We start from the raw sequence: 19,018 nt of genomic DNA on the forward strand, positions 1-19,018 counted from the left end.
CGCACATTCATTCACATGTCCACATGTACAACCAAACGCACATTCGTTTACAAGTCCACATATACATCTATACAGAACCAACCCAGTATGTTGTGGGAGCTTCTCACCAACATAACTTAAAACCTTCTACTCATCATCCCCACCTAAACGCTCAAGCAAAGCTAGGATGGTTTCAAACGCCCAAAACTGAAGGGCTATTGGGTATCCCACCAGAAATTTGGATTCATGCCTCAAATTGGTGCAAAACAAGCCTTCAGCATACACAATTATCAATTTCAAGTCACGATTTCTTTTAATCCAAATAAAGCGACAATTTTGGGAGAAGAAAAACTAACAATCGGCTATCGCTTTCCCACCCACTTCCCCTTGCCGTCGTCGTCGATATCTCTTATAACCACTGTTTTATCTTCCGTCCTCAGCCACGTACTCCGTCCTCTTCTCGCCGTTGTTCGTCGTCAGGATAATAAAAGTTATTGGTAAATTAGGTCTAGGGTTGGAAAAGTGAAAATGTTACAATTTTACCTTTTTTACAGGTACCAATTAATTTTATTAACCAAACCACACTTCTTCTTGTGTCCACCAATCAGAGTCTAGTATTTTTGAAATTCAAGCCCATAAACTAAACTAACCAGAACAATTTGGTCTATTACCAAAACATCCATTTTTGGTTTCGCTTTTGAGAGGACAAAGGAGTAATCAACCACCAAAAAATGTGCTAGTAGCATAAACTGCTCTCATGTGTAATAAAAACATACAAAATGCCTATTTGTGTTATAAACTCTTTGTAATAGGACCCTTATTGTAAATATGATAAGTATTCAGGTTAAATGTTTGAAGAATTTAAGTACCAGGACTTTTGTGTTATTTATGTATAATTTCCAGAACCGAGACTAGGGCTTCTATAAATTCGTCGCTTCAAAAGCAGATCCTTCGTTAACTATAAGTTACGTTTTTCAGATTTGGGGTATCCAGATTTGATCCATACTCATATTTTCGTTTTTATTTTTTTTTCCGGTTTTGCAATTTAGGGCGATAAAATTCCCAGATGATCGAATAACCTTTATATATAGTTTCAGCCTTGTCTGAATACATCAATGTAGAAGAACAAATCATTTTTCTGAGGGAACCAGATTCGTCTTTTTTTTTTTTTTTGCTTTTCGTTGGTTTTGATCTCTCCCGTTTTGTTTTTGTTTCGAGGGTACCCAATGATGATTCGAGAAAATCTCTATATCAAGTTTCAGCCTTGTCTGAAATAATCAATGTTGATAAGTTCTTCGATTCTGAGGGAATGCTCATTTAGTTGTTTATTTGTTTTCTTCTTGCGATGGCATTTTGTCTCCTGAGACAGATCTGTGACGTCTCTCTCGAGATATAGAATGTGAGCTCATTAAAGTCATGACAATGTTCTAAAAATTGTTTAATGCGATAGATCAATCATAGACCGCTAATATTTGAAAGAATATGCCAACGGTTCAACCTATATTCTTGGAGAAGCCTAACTTATTAGATAGATATCCTTTGTAAAGTGTAACTAACGAAACCACTTTGTGTATTTAAACATTGTAAGTACGTTAATGAAAGGCAAGGGAAATACTTCCAATAACATGGTATCAGAAGCCTCAAAGTTCCTGAGATCTGATATAACCTTCTCTTCATAAACTTTTCTTCACCTCTCCTCCGCTTCTACGTTTCTCTCTCTCTCTCTGTCTTCACTCTGTCTCTTCTCTCTCCTTCAATGGCTGCAAACAATGTCGTTGAGAGGGCTTTCGGTATCAACAACATTAAAACTCACATTCCTTTGATCTTGGACTATGAGGATCATAACTATGACGCGTGGAGAGAATTATTTCTCACACACTGTCTCGCATTTGACGTCTTGGGTCACGTTGACGGAACCAGTGAACCGGCGAACGACGATGACTCTCCCTGGAAGAAGCGCGATGGACTTGTCAAGCTCTGGATGTACGGCACACTCGCTGAGCCTCTGTTTCGCAGCACATTCAAACCTGGCGGCACTGCGCGGGACATCTGGCTCCGCATCGAAAACCAATTCAGAGACAACAAGGAGGCCTGTGCGCTACAGCTTGATCACGATCTGAGAACAACGGAAATTGGAGACCTCTCCGTTCATGAGTACTCTCAAAAACTCAAGTCACTCTCGGATCTCCTAGCCAACCTCGACGCTGCAGTACCAGACCGAACACTCGTCATGTATCTCCTCAACGGCTTGAACGAGAAGTATGACAATATTATAAATGTCATCAAGCACAAAGATCCATTCCCATCGTTTGAATCTGCGAGGTCGATGCTTCTGAACGAGGAGACCAGACTCAAGCGCAACAACAAAACGCCAGTCACCAACGACACATCATCATCTTCCACAGTCCTCACGATCAACACAGACAAACCGCAGCCACGTAAGAACAACAACAACCGCAAGCAAGGCTATCGAGGTAGAGGTCGAGGTGGTTTCAACAACCAACGTCCTTGGTACAACAACTGGGCTCCCAACTGGAATTCAGCATGGCAGCAACCATACGTTCCAGGACCGATGATGCAATGGCCTCAATACTCACCACCTTGGCAGCAACCTAATCCTCGTGGAATCCTTGGCGCAGCACCACAACGTCCTGCACAAGCCAATGTTGTTGAGAATATGCTACAGCCCACAACAGACTTTGCTCACGCATTCGACGATGACAATCGCGGATCCCGGTGCGGCAAATTGGTACATGGACTCGGGGGCCACAGCTCATTTGGCTTCCTCGTCAGGTATACTAAACTCTGTTCTTAAACATAGCACCGGAAATTCAGTCATTGTTGGTAACGGTTCTTCCATACCTATCACTAAAACTGGTTCTACATCTATTTTAACTCCTTCTCATGCTTTCTCTTTATCAAACGTTCTTGTTGCTCCTAACATTATTAAAAATCTTATCTCTGTTCGTCGGTTTACTAATGAAAATTGGTGTTCGGTCGAATTCGACCCTTTTGGATTTTCTATTAAGGATCTCAACACCAAGATGACACTGCACCGCAGTAACAGCACGGGGGAACTTTACTCCATCGCTTCTCATCACAATAAACCGGCGACCTGTCCTTCTGCTTTTGTTGTTGCTTCTCCCACTCTATGGCATAAAAGATTGGGGCACGTTCATAATGCCTCTCTTAGCTCTTTAATTTCTTCTAATGCTTTCTCTTGTAATAAAGGGCAGCTTCCATCTTGTTGTGAAGCTTGCCAATTGGGTAAACACTTAAAACTTCCTTTTTATGAGAGTAAACGAATTGTTTCTTCTGCTTTTGAACTAATCCACTCAGATGTCTGGACCTCTCCAGTACCCAGCATAAGTGGTATCAAATATTATGTCCTTTTCTTAGACCACTTCTCTCATTTTGTTTGGGTATATCTATTACGACGCAAATCTGAGGTTTTCTCAAAATTCACTCACTTCACTTCTTTTGTGAAAACACAGTTCAAAAGCACAATTCGTTCTTTTCAATGCGACAATGGTGGGGAGTACAACAACAATCAGTTCCTCAACTACTTCTCCTCAAATGGTGTTGATGTAAGGTTCTCATGTCCACATACGTCTCAACAAAACGGACGATCAGAACACATGATCCGAACCATCAACAACACCATTCGTACCCTTTTATTTCAAGCTCGCCTTTCACCTATCTACTGTGTGGAAGCTCTTCACACCACTATCCACCTTCTAAATATCTTACCCTCAACTTCCATCGATAACCAAATCCCATTTCAAAAACTATTCAACAAAAAGCCCACATATGACCACCTTCGTACTTTTGGCTGCCTTTGCTATCCAAATATAAACCACTCCAACCTTCACAAACTTGCGCCCCGATCCAAACCTTCTCTTTTTCTTGGCTATCCCACCAATCAAAGAGGTTATCGATGCCTTGACTTAAAGACCAGAAAAATCATCATCTCTCGTCATGTGGTCTTTGACGAAACGATCTTTCCCGCTGCTGAGACACACAGTCAAACTCGGCAGGTTTTTATCAATTCCTTGAAACAGAACCTTCACCTATGTTCAAGGATATCTTACAATCTCCTCTCACGCCGATGCTATCTCCACCAAGCACGGCTTCTTCACCGCCTTTACCACTCCCCACCGTTGCTCAACCTCCTGCTAATATCAATTCTTCGCGTCATCCTATGACAACGAGAAGCAGAGATGGTACTCGCAAACAAAAAGCTCCTCTTTCCCTCAATGTTTCAACTGTCTCACCTCTTCCCAAAAGTCATTTACAAGCTTTGTCTGATCCTAACTGGAACCCAGCAATGGGTGATGAGTACGGTGCTATGGTTAAGAATAAGACGTTTACGCTTGTACCTAGACCCCCTGATACTAACATTATTCGTTCAATGTGGCTTTACAAGCATAAGACAGGTCCGGACGGGATGCCACGACGCCACAAAGCTCGGTTGGTTGCTAATGGGAAGTCACAGCAACAGGGTCTGGATTATGATGAAACATTCAGTCCCGTGGTGAAACCAGTCACAATCCGAGCGGTTCTGCACCTGGCTTTGGCTAACAACTGGGAGGTCCACCACCTCGATGTCAAGAACGCCTTCCTCCATGGAAAGCTCGAGGAGAGGGTCTTTATGCATCAACCTCCTGGAATGGCAGATCCTTCAAACCCTCATCACGTCTAGAAGCTAGATAAAGCTCTTTACGGACTCAAACAAGCACCTCGTGCGTGGAATGCACGGTTCTCTACTTTCGTTGAGAAACAGGGTTTTGTCAAGAGCTTCAGCGACACCTCTCTTTACGTCTACAACAAAGGCAATGATCGCGCTTATCTCCTCCTATATGTCGATGACATATTACTGACAGCTTCCACTCCACAACTGCGACAAACCTTGAGCAACCTGCTTAAACAGGAGTTTGAGATGTCGGATGATGGCAAACTTTCCTACTTCCTTGGAATCCAAGCCACATACGACTCCAAAGGGTTATTTTTGAGCCAGTCCTCTTACGCCAAGGACCTTCTACTTCGCGCAAACATGAAGGACTGCAAGCCTATCTCCACACCGGTTGACCTCAAATCCAAGCTCTCCGCTGAGGATGGTGCTAAGGTCGACGACCCCACTCAGTACAGAAGCATAGCTGGTGCTCTTCAGTACTTAACGCTTATGCGTCCGAACATCCAATACGCCGTGCATCAGCTCTGCCTTTACATGCACGACCCCAGGCAGCCTCATCTGATCGCTATGAAACGTGTACTGCATTACCTCCAAGGAACCCTTAGCCACGGCCTCCGCCTACACAAATCATCCTCAACAGCGTTAACGGCGTACACAGATGCCGACTGGGCTGGCTGCCCGGACACTCGCAGATCGACATCAGGCTACTGCGTATTCATGGGTGACAATCTCATCTCCTGGTCCTCAAAACGACAACCAACAGTCTCTCGATCCAGTTCAGAAGCTGAGTACAAAGGAGTTGCCAATGTTGTTGCTGAAACCTGTTGGATACGGAATCTAATGCTCGAACTCAAGATACCTATAACCTCAGCTACATTGGTGTATTGTGACAACGTCAGCGCCACTTACTTGTCCAACAATCCAGTCAAACATCAACGAACAAAACACGTCGAAATAGACATTCACTTCGTACGTGAAAAAGTTGCAATGGGCCAAATAAGAGTTCTTCATGTCCCCTCATCAGCTCAGTATGCAGACATTTTTACGAAAGGCTTGCCATCTTCTCTGTTTGAGGAATTCAAGTCCAGTCTATCCATTCGTGCACCCGACGATTAGACTAAGGGAGGGTGAAAGAATATGCCAACGGTTCAACCTATATTCTTGGAGAAGCCTAACTTATTAGATAGATATCCCTTGTAAAGTGTAACTAACGAAACCACTTTGTGTATTTAAACATTGTAAATACGTTAATGAAAGGCAAGGGAAATACTTCCAATAACAATATTTTGTAAAACGTATATCATTGTAGTGATTGCTTAAACATTGACGTTGTATTGCGATGCTTTTGTGTGAATTATGTATTCCTATGTGGTGTATTGTATATAAATGAAAATATGATTCATAACATATAACACAATACAACTACTACCACAATATGATTCACAAGTATGTTGCACACCAACTTTTTAGTGTCTACAAGATGTTAAGCATACGATGTTACAACACAATATATTTACACAAGTTTACAATTGAACTAAGGAAGATCATACGGTTATGTCACCGTTCACTAAAATGCCAAATAGCAAGATAACCTCATGTTGATGAGCAAAACAGATGGACATTGTTCTTAGCTGGGTCTGGTCGATCTTTGTTATTGGGCCAAACTTTGGGCTTCGTCTTGTTATGATAATCGTCGCAAGCTTGTTGTTCGCTTGAACGGTGGAGAATCTTCGCTCAAGTCAAGAGTATATGTGCTTCAAGATTCGTCAAGATATATAAACCTCACTTGACTGTTTCTACAATTTTGATGAATCATTTAAGAGTTTCATTGAAAACTCTCATCATAGAGGTTTAGTGTATTGAGAGTTATAATCAACATGTCGTTCGGTACGAGATTTGGAGTTTAGTGATATTGACTACATGAAATCAAACCTAAATGGTGGGGTTGTGCAAGGTTTGTTAACTTGTGTTAGGTGTATCCAATATATATAAAAGATCCTATTTTAAATTGTAGTACATTCTTAAGAAGCGACCAACTTTTGAAAAGTTAGCAAATGGTAATCAAGATTTAAACTTAAAGCCATAGCTACTTGTCGTCTTATTCTTCGCTCACCAACAAACTACGTACGTTGTCTTGATTTCTTATTAAAGTTGTTTAGCATATATATAATCTAAGACTAATCCCTACCAACCTTTAAGGCTTAGCATTTGGACTGTTCTATTAATTGAATGAACATAGTCAGTTTTGCAATATCTAGATATTTGATGGGTTATATCCAGTGGCAGACTCAGGATTTTTTTTGAGGAGTTTTATAATTTTTTTGAATTAGTCACTTATAAAAGAAAGAGTAAAAAAAACATTAGAGAACAGCATTTACTGGTACTTGAAATGGGGATAAAACAATCGGACATGATAACTTTTACCTAATGAAATTGAGTAAATTATTGGTTCAAACTTCCAGTCTAAATTTCTTTTATAATGTAACATGTGTCAGTTGACACACATTTCTTCCATGTGTGTCCGACTTTTGTTATCTCCATCTCTGTCTAATTCTCGATTGAAGTGTTGATAATTCATCTGTTTTACAATGATCCATGTCTTAAATAAAAAAAACATATTCAATATATGTAAAAATGGTAAATTGTAAATTTTGAAGATATAATTGTGTTTACTAAATTTTGATTGATTAAAAATTATGAAAAATAAATACAAAAATAATTAATGCATATATTAACTTTATATTTTTTAATATACGTAAAAAATTCTAAAACATACATTTTTTAGAATGGACAAAGTATGAAATATTTAAGATATCGGATTTCAAATACCATTGTCATAAATCATTGAATGTATCATACTATTTCTGTGTCATGTGTAAAAGGTAAATACTCAAATTTGTAAGTATTAGTTTGATGCGAAAATATTTTAATATCAGTTCCAAAATATTAGATTATATCTATAATAAACATTCAATATAACATGATTATTACAACTTATTGACAAAATATGTTTAACAACTGATATTGAATTCTTCAAATACATTATTTTTAATCGAAATAGTTTTTCAAAACACTATTTGTTGTCTAAATTTTTTTTGGAAAAATTGTTGTCTAAAATTTGCATGACATATTTACCATTTGGACTAGATGGATGTTTAGTACATGTACAAACTTGAGCAATCTACTTTTTATTAGTTGATAGTTTATTGAGAAACTATAATATGACTAAGGAAAAAGTGAAAGTGGTCTACTTTTTGCGGGATCACTATAAATTGAAAGTGCCCAAATATGTAAAATTTCTATAAAAGAACTGATATCCGATATATATATATATTTGACTAACGCTAACCAAAGTGTATAGTTATATTACTATTACTCTTACAAAAGTTTATCATGAATTTCGAAATAAAAGGCAAAATGAGGAAAGCATGCAAAACAAAAAGAGGGCGAAAAGGATAGAAAAGGAAGGCGGGAGTGACAATTCAAAACTAAATAAAGGAAGGAAGAAGCGAGTCAAAGTAAGGCAACGTGGTTACGTGCACCGATTGGTGGGTCAAAGTTAGACCCAAACGAGAGGTAGCTACTTCACTTGCGAGTTGCAACTTAGACGTTATACGAATTTTGAAATATGGTCAAGAAAGAGATAGCATGTTGTGTAACTTTATATTTTCTGAAGAAAATTATGATATACTTATTCGCAGAGTATTTGGATATGTAGCACGATGATCTATCATATACCTTTGTTTCTTGAATAGTTTCATATGCCTTTTTAAGAATGATACCAGTTAGTCAATATCATTAATAATCAGTTTTGCGGATATAAATGATCTTCTCTAAATATGACATCAGTATACAATTTTTCTTATAATAATATCTCAAACACTATTTGAACAGGCAAAAATAAGAATTAGTATCTTATAAATCCATCGATATTCATTTCTCAACTAAGTAGCAAAGTAGGGATTAGGGTCGAGAACCGGTACCATAAGTTAAGAAGTTGATTAAATGACTATTGTATAGTTTTCTGAAATGTGTGACTATAAGATACTTAAGAAGAATATCATAATTTCATATAATCCATAATCCATTAAAGTTGAAGTACACCTTAAAACCAAGATTGAAATGTCTAAAAAGAACAGTCGTTACTTGCTCTTCCACCGGTCTAAGTCTTCTTTCTCACCCAATTCATTTTATATAATTGTATTGTATCATAGAGTTTTACATGATGCCGTCACTCATGTTCAACATGGTCATAGACTCAGATTAAATCATTAAACTAATCGCTTCTTAATCACATTTAACACTACAACTTGGACCAAACATAACTTATATCTAATTATTACAACTTGGATTTTTTTTTTTTAACAAAGAAGGAAACATAATGGTACGTACGTAAGCACATGTCCAATTATCTAACATATTTGTATACCAAGCTGGCTATATATTAAATCCTTATTATAATTTTTTTTCCCTCTATGAAGATTTTTGAAATAAGAAACGTTTTTAGTAAGTGTTTAAAGTGAATTGAAAATACCTAAAAAATAAAAATAACATTGAGATGAAAATATATTAAATAGGGAAAGTTGAAAATGAAATATATAAGAATAACATGTTTTATAAACTAAATAATTTGAAAGAAGCTTGTATAGTATCTATATTATATATTTTAATCTTTTTGTATGCAAATATTATCTGTATAAGCGTAAGTCTCACAATGTAAAAGAGTGTATAAATATACAAAGCAAAACTTCGTCTCATTTGTTCACACTGAAACTACAAAGATTCTTTCTCTCTCTCTCTCTCTCTCCTCCGCACCAACGCTCTTCACGACCTTTTCCTCGCAACAGAGAAGGGAAGAGTTCTCGTTTTCTTGTTCACAAAAAAAAAACTAAACACCAGTTCATTACTAAATGGGCCATGATAATATCGCGAAGCTGGCGAGTCTACTCGTAAAGCTACACAGAGCTCCATCGGGTTGGCTCTGTCTCCACCCCCGACCGAGCCGATCCATCAGCGACCGCGGCGAAGGAGAAAAGAACCAACGAAAGATCAAGCTCGTAAGATCCGACGGCTCTTTAGAAGTCTACGACCGTCCAGTGGTGGTCTCGGAGCTCACAAGAGACTTTCCAAAGCACAAAATCTGCAGATCAGACTCGCTCTACATCGGACAGAGGACACCTGTCCTGTCTGAAACCGACACGCTCAAGCTCGGGCTCAACTACTTTCTCCTCCCGTCTGATTTCTTCATGAACACCCTCTCGTTCCTCACCATCGCCGCCTTGAAATCTTCTCAAAACGGAGTCGGGTCGGTCAGAAAATCGGCCGGGACTCAGCAGCAGCAGCAGCAGCAGCCGTTTCTTATACAAAAGGGAGGAACAGGGGAGAAGCTGAGGATTCGTGTGTCTGAAGAGTTCATGTCGGAGTTGATGATGGAAGGTAGAAAAAACAGAGAACAAGAAAAGGAAGCGGAAGAGGAAGGAGAAGGGAGAGTTTGTACGACGGTGAAACTGAAGAAAGATTATGTTCAGTTGGTTAGTCTGAGGAAATGGAAGCCAAAGCTAGAGACGATAACAGAGGCGAAGGCGATGAAAGGGACGGTGGAGATGAAGAAGAAGAAGAGAAGGAAGTTTCCTGTTATGAAGAAGAGATCATGCAAAGATTCTTCTCAAACTGATAATTCATGTGCGAAGCGTAAGCTTCAATACAAATTCAAGTCCAAAACCAAGAAAGCTATTCTTAGAAAATTAGCTTAGTTTTTTTTTTAATTAGAGGAATTAGCAGATTGTGTGTTGATACATAGAAAAAAATTGTTTGAAATTATGTAAAGAATCTGAGAAAAATTATTAACCAACATATAAATTGTTTCCAAATTTGTTGAATTGTGCAGTTTTCTTGTGATAATTGAATCAACTAACAATATCTAAACCATGTTGCCAAAAAATAGGATTCTAAACAATCTGTTTGTAACTACTAATTGCCATTGAAGGCCAAATATTTTAAGAAGTCTTTTATAGTTTTTTGTTTTTTGTATTAGATTTATGCCAAAATATTTATAAGATTTTTTTTTGTTTTTTTTTCACAAATGTTGAAGAGCCATTCAAATAATCAAGTTTGAATGTCCAATGGATAAACTTTCTGAATTCTGTTTTGTCAGACAGTAAAAGAAGGAGTTTTCTTTTTCTTTCTATTTTGGCAACTTGGTTTATTGAATTTTTGCTGTTTTGCAAATATTAACAGAAGGTATAATTTTTTAATAAGTTTACATTCTGTTTTGTAAAACAATCGTTTTTATACGGTTTTTTGGAAAAAAATTCCTTAGAAACAGAAGAATCACTATTTTTATTTGGAACTTGGTGGCTTTTGGCACACATAATTTGATTATGTTAACAAAAATTATGTGTAAAATATTTTTCTTCTCAGTTTACATAGAAACAAATTTTTAGAAAGATTTGAGACCGAATTAGACCTTGGAATATACAGAATGTCATGGAGGCTACTCCCAATAATGGAAATCTGAAATAGTTATATCTTACGTAATCCATAAGATCAAATCTATACAATACGAAGAGAAATGGAGAAACTTAAGGAAACAGGAAAAAAGCGTGGTCATAGTTACTATTGTGATCAACCTTTGAATGAGAAATATATGGGGAAAAGGATGAGATGCATAGAGAAGCACGATGAGTTTTGTGTCAGTCTCGTTTTCTGATTTCATGAAGAAAAAGTGTGAAAAAGAGACAAAAGAGGAGTCAAAGAAAGTCACCCAAAGACTCTCTTTTCTCTTAACTAATAATAATATAATAGTGAAATGTTATGTAGCCTTCAAGTTTGCAACGATAACATCTCTTTGAGCAACTCCATCTCTAACATATTCAAATAGTATTATTCATTAGGTTTACTGATTAAAACAATATATCAAGAAATGAATAAGATAATACGACCGATTATATTCTAGAATGTGTGAAGAAGAAGAGATGGGGGAGGATTGAGATGCATTGACTCCATGTAGTGCTGGGAATATGAATCATTATCCGCGGGCCCCGTCCTATTTGATCCGTTGCGGGGCGGGTGCGGGTCGAGTGATTTGAAAATTTTGGTTCGCGGGTGCGGGTGCGGATTAAGTGATTTTTATGCGGAGCGGGTGCGGGTCAGCCAAAATTCAGCGCGGGTATCCGCCAACCCGCAAAAACTAAAAAAAAAAGATTTTTTTTTTTAAATATTATTTTTAAATAGAAAATTTTTAAAAAATAATTTAATTTTAATTATAAATAGATTAATATTTATTATTTTTGATAAAAAATATTTAAAATATTAAATTTTATTGTTATTTTTAATAAAAAAATATTTAAAATATTAAATTTTATTGTTATTTTAATAAAAAATATTTAAATTAATAATTTTTAATATTATTAATATTATCCGCGGGTCTAGCGGATCACCCGCGGATTTTAGCGGGGCGGGTGCGGATTTCATATTTTCTTCTTGCGGGTCAAGCGGATCAAATTTTTTGAATAAAAAAAATCAGTTTACCCGCGGGTTGGCGGATCAGCGGGGCGGGTTTGACCCGCAACCCAGCTCTAACTCCATGATCCTGCCTATCTTCATGGAGACTTTTCTTCTTTTTCTTTTCTAAAATTATGATCTCCATTATTTTCTAAAAAAGCTCATTAATATAACACCCATACATACGTAATATTTCGTTGGGTAATCTTCTTTATTCATTGCAAATCATAAAGTTTGTTGTAAAGTGATACTGAAACGTTACTGAGGAACTTTTCTCTAGCTAGATACTTTCTTTATTCCAAGTAACCTTTCTCAGAGTTTGACCATTTTACAGTTTGTTTGTTAACTATTTTATAAATTACAGTGTTACTAGGCTAATAATAATGCAAATAGTTGGTTTTCCAATATTCAAATTAGCTGGTACGAAAGGTTATATTTTAGATCACATTCCTTTAAAAAATTTCAAACTCTATTGAAAATTAGGAACCTAACAACAAATTAGGGCATTTCAAAAGTAATTCCATAATTTCAAATATGAATTTTTATATAATTAAAAACAATTATAAAATAAAATTTCATATTTAAAGTTCTATAGTTCAACCTTCATTTTTGAAGTTATATTTCAATTATTTATATTGTAAAATAATATTTTTAACTTTTATAGTTATCCATATAGTCCTTATAATCGTGTATCTTATACAAAATATATTTATAATACTGAAGAAAATTATTATACAAAACAACATTTTACAATAAATAATTCTTTATTTTATTTGAAATTTATCACTTTGCAATGAATTAGTTGATCTTTTATGGAAACAGTATGGAAATATCGTAATAAATATATATATATATATGTATATATATATATATGTATTTTATTTTATTTTATATTATAATGAAATATTTTATTAATAAATATTATTTATAATATTTCTATTTTATGGTCTATTTTTACACTTTTTAGTTTTTATTAAATTTTATAATAACAGGGATTATATTTTATAATAATAAGGACTCTAAAACTGCAAACCTATTAAAATTACATTTTAAATTCATCTTTTGGGAAAAAAAGATTAAAATTTCAATTTAAAAAAAAAATCATCTACGAAAAAAACAAAGTTACTTTTGGAGATACTCTTATGATATTAAAAAAAAACTGTCTTCGAACTTTCATTTGCCTATTATTCTTTGATATATATATAAAAGCAAAGACAATTATTGACCATGGACATAAACTATGAAAACCAACATGTCAATTTCTCTATCTACGTAGGTGCTTACAGCAAATTGACGGGACAAAACTAAAATCGTGCAGGTTGCAAAATATCAGTATAAAATGCACATGATTTATAATTTTCTCATTTTCTAGCTTGATTATGTTAGTTGTTAGCACATACGAAAATGATTATTTTACTGATATTTATTAATACATAAATTATAAATTTAAAACATCACAATATGTTATTTTATGGCCTTAATCATTTTTTCTTTTTCTTTTTTTTTCGTCTCATTTTTTGAGAAAACATGAGAAGAATTTATAATACTATGAAGATATAACTACATATTAAACATTCAACGTAATGAAGTAAGGCACGCAGGTCAATCACCATCTTTTTTTTTTTTTGGAAATTTCATGTTTACCACATTGTTTGTACCATTATACATGTTAATTTTTACTAAAAAAACATTTTCAAAAAAAAAAATAGACATTTTCAAAAACATCTTCTTCATGAAGAGGCAAAAAATTCTTACACCTTTGTTCTCTATATATAATAAATAATTATTTAAATAAATAATTTCTTTTTGTATTTTTTATTTATACTTTTTCAAATTTGATTTTTTTTATAAATATTTTCTTTTTGATTTTTGTTTCGAATTTTCTTGTTAAAATTCAATTTTTTTAAACTATTTATTTATATATTTATTTGAATCATAAACTTTACATTCCAAAAACCATATTCCACCCTCTCCCCAACTCTCAACAATAAGTCTAGATTAGTTAATGTAAACATGAAAAGTGGTATTAGAAATCTTGTATTTTTGGTAATTTCCCTTTTATTTTCAAAAAGAAAAATCTCCATCTCTTTTAACCATTTTACTACTTTAAACCAACAAAATGCATGAAAATACCAAAACCAAGATTAACATAAGAGTAATTGATAGGATCAAAATATTATAATGAAATATCTCTTATATAAGATTAAAATTATATTATTTAGTTAAGTTTTTTTTTAAACAATAAAAATTTATAAACATTTACACTTTCTAAAAAGAGATATTTCTAAAACAATTATTTTGATTTATTTTATTTTAATAAAAAATTTGTACACGTGGTATCCTCATTAGTAAAATTAGTTGATGTAGCAATCAAGTTAACAAAAATTAGATGATGTGACAGCTGATGTGGTGTCTAATGTATGATTTCGCCAAAAAAATAAATAATACGTATATTATTTGAAATTTTCGAAAGTACATGTATGTTTTTGCACGGTCATATAAGTCAGATATGAATTGAACATTTTGAGTATAAAATGACCTTTTTTTGTAGAATTGACGACGGAATTCGATTCTGTCGTCCCGAAGAAATTTGTCTTCCTCATCAAATCTCACCGTGAAATTTTGGCTCTAAAACGCCGCCAAGAAGAAATTACGAATCATCTAGTTTTGGTTCATACACGAGAGCTTTCGCTACAGATTGAAGACGCTTTTCAAGGTGACATCTCATGTAGATAGGCAGTGTATTGACTCTTGGGAAATAAAGATTGATATTATCACAAGGATGGGAGATTGTGATGCCACGCTTGGTCAAACATGTACAATATTCTACGTGTTATAGTATTTTACGGATTAATAAAATGGTATACATTATTTTTTGTTTATAAAAAGAGTTGATAAATTTTGACTAGTGAAAACCAAGAAAAATATATCATTCAAATTTAATTATAAAACACTAAAATGTAATGAAACGAGTTAGAAATATATGAAAAATATTGTTATTTAGTAAAAAAAAAGTATAATAGTTTAATCAGTACAATATACGTCCAATAGTTTTATATTTATATTTTTATATTTATGTTTCTCAATTCCTTATATATATACAGTATATATATAAGAGGGAAAAAACAATGCACATGAAATTAATGGAGAAAAACCTGCGCGATCTAACTCTAGTGATCAAAATGTTGTAATTTTAAGCTAATATTAAAAAAAAGTTGTAATTTTTAGATTTGTTTTTTTGTAGTTTAGATTTTTTTTGTTGGCCGGCAAACACATTTTGTTATTAATAAGTCGAACAAGCTTTCCATCAATAGCTAGCTAACCAATGTATATAGAGTAAAAATGCTTACATATGAAAATTAAGACTTATAGTAGAAAAAATTGTTTTTAGACAAAAAAACACATACATTTGTCCTTATGGGTTAATACCAATCTAATCTTGTCCCATTAATCTAATATTTCATGAAAATCCTACTATACCCTTAGTTTAATTTTTAAAATATAATTAAAACTAACGATTATATATTAAGAAAATGTTAAAGATAAAACAAATTAGAAAAAACAAATTCATATAAACATTTTTAGAACCCAAAAAAAAACTTCTACATTGGTATAGGTATTTACAATGAAGTTCCTATTTTTCATTTTTTTTGTTTATAAAACTATTTATTTAGTTTATTTTTATAAATAGGAAATGGCATTATAGACCAAAATTGTAAAAATTTGAGATTTGTTTAATGGGACAATGTACCTATTTTTTGGTCTAGAAAAACAATTTTTCCCTTATAGTATGGCCATTTTTTATGAAAAATGAAGGCCTTTCTTTGGTAATTCATCATAAGTATAAACTAAATCTCTGTATAAATGAGAACAGTATCGATATTTAGTTTAGTTATTTAGAAACATGCACCTATACATGCAGAACCGGTCCTAGACATTTTTGGGCCACAAGCCCAAAATAAATAAAAATGGCTGGAAAAAAAATTAACACAAGGGGCCTCGAACCCAGCCTTACCTTAGAGAAGAAGAGCACATTTGACCACTACACCACAGAAAGTTTTCAGGAAAAAGTGGACGCTAAAATATTTATTATGTTGGTGGCCGGAAGCACATGCTTCACCTGCTTGGGCCGAGAGCCGGCTCTGTATACGTACCATTTCATTAACTAGCGCAGTACCTGAAAAAAGGTGCGTCATCTTGTGAAAGACTAATTCTTGGGTATAGGTTCACCTATAGGTCACCGGCCATTAATAAGTATTAATAAGTTGCCAATTCATATTCAGTATTTGAAAAAAATAGAAAGGTAAAAAATAATTAGAAATAATATTATCAACTGAAAAACAATAAGAAAACAAAAAAAAACAGAACACTACGGCTTGTAAACCTTGTTTTGTGACTAAGAAGAAGAAGAAGCTACAAAGTCGTTAACATAATTAACCATATAGTTGTTAGATTTTCTAACATAATTGAGGTGGCAAACATCAAAGTTGTTTAACGCCGTGGTAGATCATTCTTAGGGTTAATCGGTTACAGAGAAGATAGATTACATAGAAGAGACGAAGCTGTGTTAGTGATTTTCGAGTCTCCTAATCCTTGCTTTCAAACCCAATTTTGAATAAACCTCCGTCCAATGTACTTGTAACCCTAACAATCTATTTCTTTTTTTTGGTCAACTAACCCTAACAATTTATATATAAGAATGTTCTTGCCATTGGTTTGACAGAAAGTTTGAGAAGGAATGGAGAATAATCAATTAAGTGGTCAAAAAAACTATTCTTGGTGGTCGGGATCGATCTATTTTACAAGTCTAAGGTGATTCAAGTTTGATAAATCAAAATTTGGTTAAGGTTTCAAACTCTGCATATTCCAAATTATATAATAAGAAAATGCATCATTAAAGGAGTTGAATTCGTAATGTGTACATGTGGTCACTTATGTGTGCGGTCCTTTGGAAATGAAATGCAAATCCAACTTTGAGAAGCTCGTGGTCTAGTTTGTACCCAAGCGCATAGAACATACGGAAAGCGTTCTTGCTGACTTTAATTTCAATCATAGTTCTAACCATAACAGAGACTTGATCAGCATCAGCTCATGCACCTCTCATCGCACCTCCAACATGTTTAACAGTCCTATAATGACAATTTTATTGATTAGATTAGAAGACTTCTTTGATAAAACAATAACATACAAGAAGGTGGTAGGTACCATGTAGGCTCTGGGCCGTCATGTTGAAATTGTTGAACTTCTGGCTTGGCCTCACCTCACAGCCAGCTCACTCTTGCTCTTACTCTGTTTTTGTTCTCTTTTTGTCTCAGTTTTGCTTGTGTTTCAATCATGACACAAGCTAGCACACACTCTCTTTACTCTCTCACGTTTGGTTTGTTCTTGTAGAGAGAGAAGAGAGATAACTTTGTATGTCTACATTTTTACTTACTCCAACTCTTATTATTATGAGAATTGGATTTATCTTTCTTACAACACCACATATACATACTTATAGTAGTTTCTCACTAAGTACTACACATGCACCTAACAACTACAACATAGGTGTCCTCAACTTCTCTTTGGTTTGTAATCAATGTCAAGTGGCATCTTCTCTCACATTGACTATCTTCTTCTACGTGACTCTCTCATTGGTCACTTCTTCTTGTTTGTTCGTTTCTTGCGCTTCAACCTTCCTTCTTCTTTGCTACTCTTCTTTGCTCCTCTTCTTCTTCTATGTGACTCTAACATCAAAATAATATAAAATTCTATAACCAAACAAGGATAAATACTAGAGAAGAGGCAAGGAAGAATATACAAACCACAGAAACGTAGCCTACGGATCCAAAGACGTATCCAGTAGAGATGAAATCAAAAACATCTTTGCCAAATTCATTAGTTTTTGAGAATTTGACGTGATTAAAGAAAATCTAACAACTATATGATCAATTATGTTAACGACTTTGTAGCTTCTTCTCTGCTACTTTTCTTTGGTCCTCTTCTTCTTCTACGTGGCTCTCTCCTTGGTCACAAAATAGGTTTACAAGCTGTGTGTTCTGTTTTTTTTTTGTTTCCTTTTTTTAGTTTTCTTTTCTTTTTCACTTGATATTATTTCTAATTATATTTTACCTTCTTTTTTTCCCAAAAAAATTGGATATGAGCTGGCAACTTATTAGTGGCCGGAGAACCTATAGGTTTTAGGAACTATTAGTAGTAGTCCTAGTGAAATAGCAATGGCACAGAGCCGTGACTACTAACAAAAAAAATGAAACATTGACTTAGGACAAATTTTTGTTGAACTTTTATATAGGACATATAACAAAAATGTTATTTAGTTTGACATATTAGTAAAAACACTTTCTTGAACTATAATCACTTTAACATAGACTATTATTGATATTATTAGAAACCTTTTGCTATATTCACAGCTTAAATTCTAAAATCTAATCTATTAAAATAGAGTCCTATTTTTTATCTACCATTTACAAGTTCTCATTTATTTTTGGACTTCCTTTAGAATAGCACGTGTTTGGACATAGAAATGTGTTTGGTTCCTTGGATATCTAATCTATTAAAACAAAGTTCTATTTTCTATCTACTTTTAACAAGTCATACTAGGATCCTCTAAAAAAATAACATATTTCATTATTTACATTAATAATAAAACAAATATAAATATAAATTTATTTTTAAATATAACAAATTATGTTGAAAAAGAATCTAACAAAATCTTACCAACTTTCTAAATATTTTTATAAAATAACACTTAATTAATTTCGTAAATACTAATATAACTTTATAATTCAATGTTAATTAAAAATTTATTATAAAACAAGAAAATAAAATTCTATACTATTTTAT

The 19,018-nt window shown here is 33.9% G+C and overlaps 1 protein-coding gene and 1 long non-coding RNA gene across 2 annotated transcripts; one reads left to right on the plus strand and one right to left on the minus strand.

The window, feature by feature from the left end:
- Positions 1-9,406: 9,406 nt before the first annotated feature.
- Positions 9,407-10,542, plus strand: BNAA09G27480D. Its single transcript, XM_013857615.3, has one exon. The coding sequence runs from the start codon at positions 9,583-9,585 to the stop codon at positions 10,423-10,425; it is 843 nt and encodes a 280-aa protein (XP_013713069.1). The 5' UTR covers positions 9,407-9,582; the 3' UTR covers positions 10,426-10,542.
- A 4,219-nt stretch (positions 10,543-14,761) lies between these two features.
- On the minus strand, positions 14,762-18,987 carry LOC111200529. The gene is made up of 3 exons (XR_002654180.2): positions 17,980-18,987; positions 17,381-17,901; positions 14,762-17,304 (listed from the first exon to the last, which is right to left on the minus strand). It is a non-coding gene; the product is annotated as an uncharacterized LOC111200529 (long non-coding RNA).
- Between the last annotated feature and the right edge of the window lie 31 nt (positions 18,988-19,018).

Source organism: Brassica napus, chromosome A9 (genome assembly GCF_020379485.1).
Source record: "Brassica napus cultivar Da-Ae chromosome A9, Da-Ae, whole genome shotgun sequence".
Lineage (NCBI taxonomy): Eukaryota > Viridiplantae > Streptophyta > Magnoliopsida > Brassicales > Brassicaceae > Brassica > Brassica napus.